The sequence below is a fragment of the Echinops telfairi genome, unplaced genomic scaffold, assembly GCF_000313985.2.
Source record: "Echinops telfairi isolate 266 unplaced genomic scaffold, ASM31398v2 ScPeMD7_7457;HRSCAF=8495, whole genome shotgun sequence".
Taxonomy (NCBI): domain Eukaryota; kingdom Metazoa; phylum Chordata; class Mammalia; order Afrosoricida; family Tenrecidae; genus Echinops; species Echinops telfairi.
The window spans coordinates 29,553,662-29,568,736 of NW_022111357.1; the positions used below are offsets into that span (position 1 = coordinate 29,553,662).

The 15,075-nt window shown below is 51.8% G+C and overlaps 2 protein-coding genes across 2 annotated transcripts in view; one reads left to right on the top strand and one right to left on the bottom strand.

The window, feature by feature from the left end:
* The window catches only part of AGMAT (agmatinase), an 8,037-nt gene extending 1,931 nt beyond the window's left edge, over positions 1-6,106 (top strand). The window contains exons 4-8 of the mRNA XM_013005391.2: positions 1,341-1,389; positions 2,854-3,049; positions 3,525-3,704; positions 4,802-4,886; positions 5,575-6,106. Coding sequence (XP_012860845.2) covers positions 1,341-1,389; positions 2,854-3,049; positions 3,525-3,704; positions 4,802-4,886; positions 5,575-5,648 — 584 coding nt within the window. The 3' untranslated portion in view covers positions 5,649-6,106. The remainder of the gene's footprint in view (positions 1-1,340; positions 1,390-2,853; positions 3,050-3,524; positions 3,705-4,801; positions 4,887-5,574) is intronic.
* A 263-nt stretch (positions 6,107-6,369) lies between these two features.
* Positions 6,370-15,075, bottom strand: part of DNAJC16 (DnaJ heat shock protein family (Hsp40) member C16) — a 56,378-nt gene continuing 47,672 nt past the window's right edge. Inside the window, exons 8-13 of the mRNA XM_030888029.2 lie at positions 13,658-13,840; positions 13,428-13,504; positions 11,419-11,499; positions 11,224-11,322; positions 10,346-10,516; positions 6,370-9,906 (exon numbers count right to left, since the gene is read on the bottom strand). Of these exons, the coding sequence (XP_030743889.1) occupies positions 9,504-9,906; positions 10,346-10,516; positions 11,224-11,322; positions 11,419-11,499; positions 13,428-13,504; positions 13,658-13,840 (1,014 nt within the window). The 3' untranslated portion in view covers positions 6,370-9,503. The remainder of the gene's footprint in view (positions 9,907-10,345; positions 10,517-11,223; positions 11,323-11,418; positions 11,500-13,427; positions 13,505-13,657; positions 13,841-15,075) is intronic.

Genomic DNA, 15,075 nt, shown 5'->3' on the forward strand with positions numbered 1-15,075 from the left:
GGTATTTCTTAAGAATGCAAATTGGCTTCTGCCAAATTGCCTGCCTTTTGCCCATGGTACTATGTGGTTTCTGGAGTCAGCCTGGTGTGAAATCTCTCAGCTCCACTTCTCGCTAGCTATGATACTTACTGTACCCCCCTTACAGTATTTGTTTTCTCACCTGTCAAATGGGAAGGACACCGGGTGGTGTTGGGGGAGGAACGTATTGGGAAAGAGCATAAAAAGCCCCAACATCATTCCTGGCACATTTAAACATCCATAAATGGGGCTCTTGGTAGCATCATGGGTTACACAGTGGGCTGCTAGCTACAAGGTCAGCAGTTTGAATTCACCAGCTGCTCCTCAGGAGACAGATGAGGTTTTCTGCTCCCATAAAGATTTATACTCTCAGAAACCCGAAGAGGCAGTTCTACTCTGTCTTCTAGGGTCGCTATGAAGCGAGTTTGGGGCTTGTTAGTCAGAATTAAGTATAGCAACAGTTTTTAGACCTGCACTGCCTCGTGAGGTAGCTACTAGCCACATTCAGACTCAAATTACTTTAAATGAGGTTAAATCAAATTTTAAATTCCTTAATCAGGCTACCATATTGCAATAGGCACAGGGGCTGTTATCGGTGCTCAGTGCCATCTGAGTATAAGGGAAGGAAACAAGGAGCCCATGGTACTGTGTCAATCCATCTTGTTGAGGGCCAGTCTTCTACTTTTCCAGGCCCCCTGTCTTCCTGCAGGCCCTGGGTCCTCCTGACAGTGAGTGAGCGTGTCCAAAGTCCATGAGTCTCGCCATCCTCGCTTGTAAGGAGCATGCCAGCTGTACTCCTTCTAATACGGATGTGTTCATTCATCTGACCGCTATACTGGCCAGTGCGACCACAGAGCAGTCCCATCATTGCAGAAAGTTCTATTGGACAGAGCTCTTTTAGGTATTTGCGTATAAATCTGCATTTGATGAATTTCCTCTTCTAAATGGCAGTAACGTATCAAACCCTCTACCACTGAAAACAATCTTGTGTTAGCCATGGTTAGCGTGCGTCTGGGGTCCCTGCCTGGGGCAAAGGGTTAAGTGCTGCCCTGCTAACGGAAAGATTGCAGTTCAAACCCACCTGGAGGTGCCTTGAGAGTGAGGAAGGCCTGGCGATCTCCTTGTGACGGGTCACAGCCTGGACAAACCCGGTGGGTCCCATGAGTTGGAATTAGCTCCCTGGTAAGTAATCAGCCCCAACCTTGGTTCTTCAGTCTAGTGAGAAGGTGGCAGGATGGGGTGAGTTTACCGTTCTGTGTTATGCGAATCTTATCCACAATCCATCCTTCCCCCCCTTTCTACCTTCCCCTCTCTCTTTGCAGGAGGAGACCACACGATCACATATCCCATATTGCAAGCACTGGCTGAAAAGTAAGTCCCCAGTGGCATGGTCCCAGCGAGGCTTCAGCATTCAAGAGCTAGGGAGTGAGTTGTTTGCTGCTGGATGACATTAAGTGACCTTCACTGGTGATAGGGAATTTCCAAATGAACGCTTCTAGGATTCAAAGTGAAGGCTGAGCGCCCACTGTCTGTCAGTGACAGGCTAGAAGGCAAGGCTATGTATTATTAACACTGCTGGGCCCCTCGTTGGCCCTGCATCCGTTCTGGGATGCATGCTCAAGGGTTTGCAACTGGCCTCTGATTTTAGAGGATGAGCTTCTCCAGTTGGTTAGTGTCTGTTTGCTGTAACGGCCAAGTCCAAATACTGAGAGGCCCAAAGGGAGAGCTTGCTGAGGGCAGTCCTGTTTTCTCCAGACATGGTCCCCTTCCCAGACAATGGAAAGCCTCATTTCTGAGTAGCGGACGTTCTCCAGGGATTGACTTGTCTTGCTGTGGTTTGGGGTCACGGAGTCACCTCAGACCCACGGGCAGCCTGTGTACCCCGAGAGGCAGCACCTCGCAGTACCGTGCCGTCTCCGTGACTGCCGTATGTTTGAGCGCATGGTTGTGTGTTCTAAGTACCATATCTTCCCACTCCTACAGCTTATCTTCCAGCACCCAATAAACAAATAAAAAATAAATCCCCCACTCACCTCCATCCAGTCCACGCCAATCCATAGCGAGCCTGGAGGGCAGGGTAGCACTGCCCTGTGGGTTTCTGAGACTGTCACTCTTTACAGGAGTAGAAAGCCCGTCTGGAGAACATTCTGCCGTGGTCCGTCAGGTTGTCATGGGCTCCTTTTCAGAAGGAGGCGCCATGCCTCCCTTCCTGATCCATCGTAGCCTGGAGGTTCTGCTGGAACCTGCCCCCCATGGTTTTCAAACACTGGACATGTACATCGTACACCGCTCCCAGTGTCAGGGCGCTGCACAGGCCCCCACCAGAGAGCAGGCCGATGTGTGTGTGTGGGGGTTGGCCTGTGGGCCCACGTGGTTTCAGGTGGAGGTAGAAGGGCAGCGGGAGGTGCAGGGGCACAACTGGGACAAGAGAAGGTGGTCAGGGTGGACTCTAGTTGGGGGGTGGGGTGGGTACAGGGCTTTTTTCAAAGCTAAGATTTGCATGATACATTTATTTGGGGTGGCTGGCAGGGCAGGATAGATGGAGATTAGGGGGCAAGGGCTTGGTTCAAGCATCTGCTTGGTGCCACAGTTGGAGAATGGGGCTGGGGGATGGGCGGTGGTCCATTCAGCCTGCAGCCGCGCCAGCCTAAGCCACCCTCCCTGCCTCATCCACGAGAAGCGAAATGGCGACAGGGCGACCTGTCCGTGTTCTGCCCGACTTCTCAGAGTTTATTGCCCCTGTGAGATGCTAAACCATCAGGTGTTGAAGCCAGAGGCCAGTTGCAAGTAGGGATGCCAGGCCCACGGGTCCCCTGACTTGCCCCATGTCCTCAGACACGGCCCCGTGGGGCTGCTGCACGTGGACGCGCACACGGACACGGCCGACCAGGCCCTGGGGGAGAAGCTATACCACGGGACGCCCTTCCGCCGCTGCGTGGACGAGGGACTCCTGGACTGCCAGCGAGTGGTGCAGATCGGCATCCGGGGCTCCGCCAGGACCCTGGACCCTTACAGATACAACCGGAGCCAGGTGACCGCCGGACACCCCGCCCTGCGCCCACTCTGGGGCCTGACTCCAAGTCACGTTCAGGGAGTGGCCCGTGGAGGGCGCAGGGGAAGGCCTCTGGACCGGGTTGGATTAGGGTTGGGGTTTCTCCTGGGAACAACGGAGAGCGCCAGACCAAGGTGAGCTGCCACTTGTCGCTCCCCAGGGCTCTTATACAAGGGGACACTCCTCCTGGGGCTGCTCAGGAGCTGCGTGTGCTGTTTCAGCAAAGCTTCTCTCCGACCTCAGCTCTGCAAGTCAGCCTTGACTCTTTACCGGGTCCCCGTGCCTCCATTCCCCAGCCAGCCTCATCTGGAAGCTGGGACAGTCGTTCCTGCCTCGTGGGGGCTGAGGGCCGGATGGCTTAGCCAGAGGCTGGCACCTGGGAGAGGCCGACATGCTCCTGCGGTGCGGTGCGCAGAAGCTGTGGCCTTGAAGCTTCCACTTCCGCTCTCCCCAGGGCTTCCGGGTGGTGCTGGCTGAAGACTGCTGGCTGAAGTCGCTGGTCCCCCTGATGGGGGAGGTCAGGCAGCAGATGGGCGGCAAACCCATATATGTCAGCTTCGATATCGATGCCTTGGATCCTGCCTATGCCCCAGGCACAGGGACACCTGAAATTGCTGGTCTCACCCCTAGTCAGGTAAGGAGGTGCCATCAGTGAGGTGGGCAGGGGCATTCCTGGACCAGTAGCGAGACTTCAGAAATCACAATTGGGTTTGAGGAGAGCCACGTGAGGCTTTGAGGCCTGGGTACTCCCCCAGTGAGTGGCAGGGCACCTGTCTCTTCATTAGGATATAAAACATCTCCTTGCCTCTGGTCCATTTGTAGTCAGCCCACGGGGATAAGGTTGTGTGTGCCCTGAAGCATTCAAAACTTACCTTTCTAGGGAGAAAGGTAAAAAGTGCACACCAGACTAGCCACCACTCAAGTAATCGCAGTGTTATGACCTAATGCTAGCGCTAGAGGCTCATCCACATAAAGTGCCCGTGAGGCTGGCGGATGGTAAACCCAGAGAGGTGGGAGTGTGGCTGCAACGAGGTCAGCTCCAGGAGGACAGGGCCTTCCTTCTGTTCACTGCCCTCCACTCAGAGCCTGCAGTGGTCTGTGAACTGTACGTACCCCAAGATAACTGATGGGCTGACTGAATGGGGGCTGCTTAAGCCTCATCAGTTATCTGAGGTAAGAAAGGGCAGTCTTCAGAACTCCCAGAGCCATCTCAATTCCCATCCCCCAGCACCCCCCTTCCGAGGGCAGTGCTGCCTGCAGCTGCCTCAGCAGATGGAACCCCCTCCCAATGGGGCGCCTCTCTTAAGCCACCCCTGCGGCTCCCATTGAGGTGACTGCATGCCCTCCCTTCCTTCTACCTGGAAACCCCTTTCCCTCTCCTGGGCTCAGGTGGTTCTTTGAGCTAAGTGCTTCCCCCTTGGGGTGGGGGTGGGGGCTGACGTCTCTCCAGGCCAATCTCCTTCTCTTTCACGAGCGGACTCCTCTCAAAGTCCTATATACCCAACGTCGCAATGCCTGATCTGCTTGCTCCCCAATCAGAGGCTAGATGTGCGTGTCCCTGAAAGCCTACCAGTGGCTGGCAGTCAGCCAAGTGTTTATTGAGGGAAAGTGGCACTTCCACGTCAAGGGGGACAATGGCCCACATAGGGGGAGCCATCCACTGGAGCCTGTGCTAGTCGCTTTGCATCGTGCACAGTACCACAGGCATAACTCGCACCTTATCTTGAACAGGCTCTGGAGATCATCCGGGGCTGCCAAGGCCTGAGTGTGGTGGGCTGTGACCTTGTGGAAGTGGCCCCATTGTACGATCCTTCTGGTGAGTGAGAGAACGGGTCCATTGGCAGCGGCTAGTTTAAATTACATTCATCTAGGTAGTATGTAGAGAATGGATGGGTTCCCTTGGACCTGCCAAACACATCCTGGAGTGAAGAAAATAAACCTATTATTGCACGCTTATAAACAGGAGCTAATAACCGTAACAAGCCCCATGGGAGGTAGCTGTGGCTTAATACGCTTTCCCCAGTGAGCAGAAGCAAACGAGCAGGCTGCAACTTCGGGGTGGAGTAGCACAGCTCCGCCCTCGTCCGCTGTGCTCCTGGAAATGGAATTGGCAAAGTGTACGTAATCAAGTGGGGGGCCTGGCATTGGGGGCCTGGCATTGCTCGGATGTGCCAGCCTAACGCTTCTACTTTAGAAAAGCTTACAGCCTAGCCTAGCCCATCAGCCTCAGAGAGTAAATAAACAGCAGACATATCATGGTTAAGATTTTCGGGGAGAAATCAGGTCCATCTCTCGGTAAACAAAGGAACTTGAATTTTAAAACACTCTTTTCCAGTGAATGAGGATGGAGGCTGAATCCCAGGGGCATTGCCTCCACGGGGTGGCTGTGCAGCCCATTAGAAAGGACAGAAGGCAGAAGGCCGGAGAGCTGCAGAAAGGCATGCTGGGAGGCTGCTGGGGGAGGCAGCCTGTTGGGTAGTCAGTGTGGCTTTCTTTCTTCACAGGCAACACGGCACTGCTGGCGGCTAACCTGCTGTTTGAGATGCTGTGTGTTCTTCCCCAAGTGAAAGCTGTCTGAGCGGCATCAGGACAGAACAGCAGGGGGCGGTGCCTGAGGCCAAGGTCTCCAGAAGCATCTCTGAGCAGTCAGGTCCTAGGCAGTTGATGTCAGCCCCAGAGGCTGGCGGAGTGTCACTGGGGTCTGAGACATCAGGGCAGCACTCCCATCCAAACAGCGAGCATCTCAAAGGAGTTCGGATTAACCTTGAGAAAAGGGGCTACAAAGTGCTTGTATTTGGCTTTGGATGAAAAGATGGGAAGAAATGGAAAACGGAGTTCCCTAAAAATTGAAAATGCAGAAATGAAATGAACAGGGTGAGGAAATGAGATGGTATAAGCATTCCCTATTTCCCCCAGCTCTTCCTGTTGTTCAGGAATGGAGCGCTACACATGCTTTTGGGACCACTCCAGAAAAAAATGTAAGGGGGAAATGGACATGCAGAGCTTTAATAAAGCAGCTTTTTGCTTACACCAGGACTGCAGAGGGGATGTTTGTTTATTAGGCCGGATCAGATTAGTCAGCTGGCCCCAAAAGGCCCTCAAAGAGCTTCCTCTACTGGCCCCTGTGCCTGCCTTGGCCTGGCACGATCCATCCGTCATACCGTGCAGCCTCCCGGGCAGCGACCCTTCACTCACACCGGTGTGCTCCCTTAGCACGAGCCAAGCGAGCTGCAGCACTAACCCTGCAACACGGGGTCTGAAGCTCGGTCACCGGCTGCAGCACAGGAGCAAGCCCATCATCGTCACACAGCAAAATAGTTTATTTCTGTCTCCAGTCTGTAAGGTTCTTAAAACAAAATAACATCAGCTTCAGTGCCTGTTCGCGATACAAAAACACAAAACAAAACACAAACATAAAAAAGACACAATTTGCCAAATAAGTTATTTGTTTCGAAGAGTATCAAATGTGCAAAATATTCACCTTCTTTTAGACCCAAGGGCAGTCACCCTCCTCGACAAACTCAGCAGTCAGCAGCTGCCACGCTGCCAGTTTTCGTGGGACAATGTCAGGTCTTTGGACTCGCTCGGGTAACATTTCTCTCTGGTAAGATTTTTGCATCAGCTTTTAAACAGTTTTACTTTAAAAAAAAGGAAGGAAAGGGTTTTTGTGTTTGTTTCCAAGGCTTCTTCCCTAACAAATCAAACCTCGGCAAACACATTCAGATCCCATGTTTCTATCCTGAGTCGACATTTAGGACCCACTCGGTGGTCACCGTACATGAGCTAGGGTGACAGCATATACCAGTGGACGGATATGACTAGGCTGGGGATGAGGGGGGGAAGCATTACATTTAGGACCCACTCGGTGGTCACCGTACATGAGCTAGGGTGACAGCATATACCAGTGGACGGATATGACTAGGCTGGGGATGAGGGGGGGAGCATTCAACGTTTAGTTTCACGGTCAGTGCATGGTGGCCGCGAGGCCATAGTACTTGATGGAGGCGGGGCACCCCGCTCCTGGGGTGCTTGCGTGACTAGAGCTGACAACCTCTGTGCTTGGCAGATTGTGCCGCCAACACTGGAGCTGCACAAACAGCGTCTTGATATGGGAGTGTATTTCTATAAAGACTTGTTCTAGGCTGGTTACCTGCTACACGATGGATGTATCTTGTGTGGAATCTGTATCAACCCGACAAACCCAGTTTAGAACGGCACCAACAGACCAATATTGACAGCTTCGAGATCTTTCAGGACGAGGAAGTGAACTGAGACCAAAATGGGGCTGGAGAGGATTACATTCACTAGAAAGAGAAATGTAGCTTTGGCTGCACCTGGCTGGAGCTCACACATTCGACACAAAGAAAGTCATCAAATTGAGGAAAACAGCATTCAGGAGAGGCTGAAGTTGGCCAACAGATGGTCCCACGGGAAAGAAAAGGGCTCCAGAGTCCCCAAATGCTTGGAAAGAGCATCCTCTTGGGGGACAAGTCTACTGCACACCCTCTGAGGAGAACCGCAGGACTGGGATCTTTCCAGGCCTCTCACCCCTTCCTTCGGCGGCCACACGTGGGCGGTGCGGCTGTCTGACGGCACTATTTTACATAATAACCACAGAGAACAAGTCTGGGGAGTTTGGGGTTTTCAGAAATTACGATGGGGAATTTCATTAGTACCAGAAATTACAAACTAAAAAAACCTACCACAGACAAAGATACTTCTCATATGAGTGACCAGCCATGAGGCCTGGGCCAGCCAGAAAGCCAATGGATCCCTTGGCCACTTCCTACTGGGCCGGGGCATGGCCTTCGGTGGCGTCAGCCATTGTTATAGGATCAGATGGAAGGAAAAAGGCTGGAAGTGGTTTCTCTTAAAATAAAGCTGTTGATGGCGAGACTATGGGAGTTATTCCTGGCCTGAAATAACCCGACTTAACTGCTGGAGCTCAATATTTAAATCTGCTAGGATGCCAATGGTTTAAAGCAATGGTTGAAATAAATAAATACTAATGTAGTAAGAAACATCCTGTCACTGATTCTTGCCCTTCGCTTGACGAAAGGCAGTTGGCTTTGACATCTGAACAGACCACTCTCAGAAGCTGTCCAACCCCAACGGTGGTTTCACCCTGATGAAAAAACAAGCAAGAAAACCAAAGACCACCCCCCAAACCAAACTACCCTCAGAGTAGCTGGTCTGCTCCAGCCTGGGGTCCGTTGGACACTGGGGCCCAGCAAGTGGGGTGCTGCTGATCAGTCTGACCCCCATCCTGGGGAAGCAGCCACCAGGTAAGAATGAGAACCGTTCTGATGAGCTGTAGAAATAGAAGCCAGAAGTGGAAGAAAAAACCAAGAAGGCCTTTTGCAAACCAGGTGTCTAGAACCAGTCTTGGCTCCCTCGTCGCAAAAGAGGACTTGAGATACAGCACTTTGAGGATGACAGGTCCAAAAGACAACTGTCGATCAGCGTGAAGTTCCTTGAGACGGACATGTCTGTGTCTCACTAGGGAGACACAGTGGGGGAGGAGCGCCTGAGGGCCTGGCTCCCTGGCGGGGGAGTCAATTCAGGTGAACATCTACTGGCTCACAGATAGCAGCTTATCTCTACGCTCAGAGCACAAGACTACCAGTTATGGCTCCTATGATCCACACCCTACATCGACTGAGGCAGAAAGGCATCGGGAAGCAGATGGGGAAATGGCTCCAAGGAATTCCAGTCCTTCTCGCTGGGCAGACCCCTCCCTCGGCGGCGCTGGTGGATGGGACTTCTGGAGAGGGACCCCAGGGCTCAGGCCGTCCATCACTGTCTGCCTCCTCCCTGTCCTTTGCTTGAGAACAAAACCAGACTCACACATACACACCCCACACCTGTCTCCTTTTAAAACGGTGGCTGAAAGAGCTTTCGCAGGAGGATACCCCCAAAATACACAGTTGGTTCTTTACGAGTGGAAAAGCCAGTAAGTGTCAGGCGGCTTGGAACGGAGAACCTTTCAGGAAGCAGGTGCAGGTGGTGGCAGTGGGCGGTCCCAGGGCTGGAGCATGCACCTCAGTGGAGGCACGGCAGGGCGGAGGAGCGGGTTAAGCGACCCGCCTGCACAACAGGCTTCCAGGTCCCATCTAGGCACTGCTGCAGGGGGGCTGTGATGGGAAGTGCACGTGACTGGGACAACCAAGGAAGTGGGATGGGCCATGTATTTTAAATAGTATGGCATTCAAATGAGGGGGAGGGGCATAAAAGGAGATATTCTAATCTAGGAACTCAACCTTGTGGTGTTTCGTACTCCTAGGTTAGACCGGCCAAAGGAAAGATTCTTCTAGTTGTTGTTCTAGAAGAGTGATCTAAAATCTATACTCTGTTTGTGGGGAGTCCTGAAAATACCTGTTCACAAGGGCATGTTAAAAAGTTGGAAGAGTTCGGTTCTCTTTGTGAAATCCTGTCAGTCTAATTCAGGCCAGGATGGGATATAAAACCTCTGTAAGGAGCCTTCCAACAGGCGTTCCATCCACAAGGACAGCTTGCTCAATTTCCCCTTGATGGGCTTGGACCCGAGGCCACAGGAAGCTTTCCCTCGAGCTTCGCCCAGGTGGAGGGAAGAGTCAAGGTCACTGCACGCCCCCAGGGCTGCTTCCTCCTCTTCCAGGGTTTTTTGGGGCTTGAAGAGGCAGAAGTATTTCTTGTGGCCGTTCAGAGCCAGCACGTATCCCGTGTAGTCACGATCCATGAAATGCTTATCGTACTGATTGGGGATCGGGGCTGCATCCTGAGCGAATTCCAGTAAGTACTCCAGCCACTCCCTGTGCTTGTCCAGACTCAGGAAGGAGAAGTGGAGGCAGCTGCTCCTGCAGGAAGAACAGAATGCAGCTGTTGGTAGGTAGTTCCTGACACACACTGTGCAGGTGACAGACAGGGTATGGAGCTGCGCCTCAGAAGGGCCCCGAACAAAAAACAAAAAAAAGGGCCCCGGGGGGGCCAAAACGCCCCCTCAAACGCCCCCCGGGCCCCGCAACCAACCCAACCCCCCCCAAGCCGGCCGGCCCCCGGAAAAGCCAAAAGCCCAAAAAAACAAGCCCCAATCCGAAAAGGAACCGGGAAACCGCCCAAGTTCACTCTCCTCCTCTGTTCACAGCCAACAGAACATGAAGTCAAAAGGGGCTAAAGGGCCGCACCATGCAGGCTTCCAAGTTGGGGCTGGGGAGCTCAGTCAGCATCTCACGGACAGGCAGAGCGCCTCCAAGTCAAGGCGCTCCTCCCCCAGGTGTCCCGCTCCCCGCGGCTTACCCAGTGAACGTGTACACCTCCAAGGCGAACTTCTGCAGCAGGCTGGTCTTGGTGGAACTGGAGAGGATGAGGACGACGTTCATGTGGCCGGGCCTCAGGCGGACCAGGTTACTGGTGTAGGTCACATGGGTGAGTTCCGTCACCTCCACAAAGCCTTTTTTAGGGACCTTGCTGTGGGGAAATATCAAGGCGCTAGATGTTTATCAGGCTAGAGCAGCCGTTCTCAACCTGGGGGTCGAACGACCCTTTCACAGGGGTCACCCCATTCATCACAGGAGCAAAAGGACAGTGATGGAAGTAGCAACAGAATAATTTTCTGGCTGGGGGGTCACCCCAAAATGAGGAACTGTATGACAGGGTCGCGGCATGAGGAAGGTTGAGAACCGCTGGGCTAGAGGAATGCCATCACTTGACAAAAGAGCATGAGGAAGCCAGACGCTGTCTTTAATAAGCTGGGTCTGTCTAACATTCTTGAGCCTAACCCACTGGCGGGAAGGGGAGGACCCTGATTTTGTGACCCTGGACCAACACAGAGCCGGCCTGCTGCTGCTTTTCTGTTGGAGAAGCAGCAGCCTTATGGCAGGGTGAAGAAGGCAGCTGTCAGCCAGCCTGCCTCTCCTCCCGGCCACTCCTGCTCAGACTCAAGGCCACGGCCACAGTGACTCGCCACTTTCTGCCTCTGGCCCATCTGCCATCTGGGTGGTGTGGCTTTACCACCTGCTTTCACCATTAAATCTGAGACGGAGAGACAAGTTACATCTATCCATCTACCCATCCACAAGTGGCTTTATTCCACTGCTACTGGTCAGTGGGCCTGGTGCCGTGGGAGGCGAGTTCCCAGTTCTGCAGGAGAGACAACCCCCTCTGTCCACTGCCACCTGCTGTTGTCTTTGCTGAAGGCTGGTTCAGTCTTCCCAGACTTCTTATGGGATTCCTCTTTCTCCGGAGGGCTTGACTCTCTCTCATCGTTGGAGTCACTAAAATAAGAGAAAAAGGAGTTTTTTTTTAAAAAAGGCAGATGACCCCAGAGGTCCCCTTTCAGAACGTGTCCGAGAAGCCGCTGAGGCGCGTACCTGAACGCCTGCATGATGACAGTGCCGAAGAGGATGAAGAGGGCTGAGAAGATCAGGGACAGGAGGGGCATCATTTCCCGCCTAAAATAAAGGTGACAAACCGGTCAGTCGAAGACGGGTGGCTGTGATGTCTCACCATGCGATTTTAAGTCTCTTCCCTCTCACTAAAACAAATCAAATAACCCCAAACTAAAAAGTCTTCATAAAAATAACATTTTCTAATGTCATACAATAGTTTTTGTTTCTTTTTGATATGGTAGTGGCAGAAGGAGGGTAGAGCTGTTTTAACTGTTCTCACAGCTTCTTCTGAAAGCTTGGCTTTGTCTTTCAGTGAAAATAGGGCTATCCTTCAGGAGTTTTGCCTAAGAAAACAAGGTTCACAGGGAAATAGATCTATGTATATACATTTATTTTTTAAGTTCTAAGATAGCAGACGGACATTGGGCCTCTACTCAAGTCCTCCCTCAATGCAAGAAACTTTGTTTTAATAGCCCGGCATTCCGTGAAGCTCACCTTCCAGACCTGATCACTGAAGGCAAAATGGGTGCATAACAAATGTGGTGAAGAAAGCTGATGGTGCCTGGCTATCAAAAAATATAGTGTTTGAGGTCTTAAAGGTTTAAAGATAAACAATTGGCCATCTAGCTGAGAAGCAACAAAGCCCACATGGAAGAAGCACATCAGCCTGTGTGATCATGAGGTGTTGATGGGAACAAGTTATCAGGCATCAAAGACCCAGAACAAAGAATCATATTCATGCGAACAAGGGGGAGGGTGGAGTGGAGACCCAAACCCTATCTGTAGACAGTTGGACATCCCCTTACAGAAGGACACAAGGAAGAGACAAGCCAGTCAAGGTGCAGTACACCATTGATGAAACATACAACTTACCTCTAGTTTTTTTAATGCTCCCCCCACTCCAACCTATCATGACCTCAATTCTACCTTACAAATTTGGGTAGACCACAGCATGTATACTGGTACAGATAAGAGCTCCAACACACGGAATCCAGGACAGATAAACCCCTCAGAACCAATAATGAGAGTAGCAATACAAGGAGGGTAAGGGGGAAAGTGGAGGGAGTAATGGGGAACTGATCACAATGATTGGCTTATAAGCCCCTCCCCCAAACCCCCACGAACTATAGAAAAGTGGGTGAAGCAGTTGGTGTAAGACATGAAAAAAAAAATTATAAAGGGTTCATTAGGGAGGGAGGAAAAAAAGGAGAAGCTGATACCAAGGGCTCAGATAAAAAGACCATGTTTTGAAAATGATGATGGCAACATATGTACAAATGTGCTTGACACAATGGATGAATGTACAGATTGTATAAGATGTGTAAGAGCTGTAAGAGTCCCCAATAAAAAGATTTAAAACAAGAAAAGAGAACAATAAGGTAATAAAGGACTTAAGGTACGAACATGGACGGACTTCTGTATCTAGGGAGCAACACTGGTTAAAACCTCAACTTGACTGATGGTCTTTCTGAGCAGAGTAATTGAGACGTGGCCCAGAGGAGCAGGAGTAAGGAGAAAAGTCAGCTTTTCAAGAGTCCCTCAAGGGCTGGCGGTCTAACGCTTGTTTCTCCCACAACACCCACTCTAGGCTGGCTACTCTCCCGGTGCAGGAGCCAGACAGGGACAAGACGTGGCTGTGGGCTCCAGGAGCTCTGTCTCACAGTGGTGGCAGTGGGCTCGAGTCCAGTCCCCATCCCCTGGCATATCTATGTACTGGGCTCTGTGTGGCCAGGCTCCGAGGGCAGGAGGGCAGGCAGCCTGAGGCACTGCTGTCTGGAAAGGCAACTGTGGAGAGCCTTTCCGAGGCAGTGGGAAAGGGCTAGCAGATATCGACTAAGTGGTTACTGCAGGCAGGGAAAGACGAGGGGGCAGCTGTAGGAAGGACCACAGCGTTCTTCCATCGCCGACGCAGAGCAAGCACTGCAAGGGGTGCGGCTCTTCCGCAGGGAAGTCCTGGGGCCGGTGTGAAGCTACCCCAGCAACACACCTACCAGTTGTTGTGTAAGATGCTATCCCAGCAGTCTGAGATGTAGTCAGAGGCTGAGTAGAGCCACCGAAGTAGAAACACCTGGGGAAGAAGATGAATGCAGGTCAGGATGCGCCCCGGGGCGACAGACACGCTCCCCCCCCCAACCCCCGCCCAAGGCTGGACGCCCATCGCCAGCCCTGTGAGCCCACAGTCCTGCCCAGCAGCTCAAGCTCTTGGGGCCCCGGTGCTTACAGGGGCCAGTTCATCGGTCAGGTCGGGAAGCACCGCTTCAGAAGACAGCAGAGCCGGGTCTTTGCGCAGCTGGTCGAGATAACCCAGAAGGGTGAATTTGTCGCTCTCACTGCCAGTCCAGGGGCCTTCCAGGGTCTTGTAGACAACCCTTCCCGCGGTGTTACGCCTTTCCAAGATAGACACCTGGGATGTGAAGTGGGGGGGGACCATTTGAAGTCTCAACAGCTTACTGTGTTCCTTCCCACTTCGGGAGTACAGTTTACTGACAGACTATTTTTTGGGGTGACTTTCCAAAGCTTTTGGTGAGAGTTACTAATATCACAATAAAGGGAACCTCTGTCTTCAAGTGATCCCCCAAACTGAGGATTCCATAATTATCAAAACAATGACATCGGAACAGAATTTCATCCTTCTCTAGAGGGATGATCCCGGGAGGGGAAGCGGAGCTCACCCAGGATGGAGAGAAGGAAGCAGAAGTACAGGGGGTGTGGAGGGGTGGGTGACAACCTGACATGGGACTTCCCCAGCACAGGACTGGTGGTCTAAAGACTTTAAGGAACCCTGGTGGTGCTGTGGGTCATATATTGGGCTGTTAACTGCAAGTTTGACAGTTCAAACACACCAGCCGCTCCTCTGGAGTAAGATGAGGCTGTCTTCCCCATAACGATTTATAGCCTCAGAAACTCTTTTGGGCAGTCTTCCCTGTGAGGTGGAACCAGCTCAGTGGCAGTGGGTTTGGCTATGTTCAAGCAAGACTTAGACACTAGGACACTGCACCAGGCATGAAACAGAGAAAAGGGTGGATGTGCTTCAACTGTGACCCATCAGAAAGAGGCTGTCTCTTATACTTAGACAAGTGGCCATCTAGCAGGGAAGCAACAAAGCCCACGTAGAAGAAGCACACCAGCCTGTGTGATCATGAGGTATCAATGGGAAAAGGTATCAGAAGGTCAAAAATAAGCAACCAAATCGATGTGAAGGGGCATGGATGTAGTGGAGACCCCAAATCCCCCGGTAAGATAATTGGACAGTCCCTCTCAGAAGGCCCAAAATGAAGCGATGATCTATCCAGGGTGCGGTATAGCACCGAGGAAACACATAACTCTCCTCTAGTGCTTTACTATTTCCTCCCCCTACAATTATGGTTTCGGTTCTACCTCATTAATCTTGTTAAGAGTGCGTATGGGCCTTAGTAAAATTAATATCTTTTGATGCATGAAAGCCAACATCGGTAACCCCACAGAAAAGTAATGGGAGTAACGGTTTCCTGAGGGCATGGGAAGAGAGGTGGGGAAGGGGGAGCTGACAGCAATGATAACTGTATAACATCACTCGAGGGGAGTGGTGAATGGACAGTGTAAGATACAGCCCCCCCATATATATATAAAACATATATATGCTATATATTATATATAATA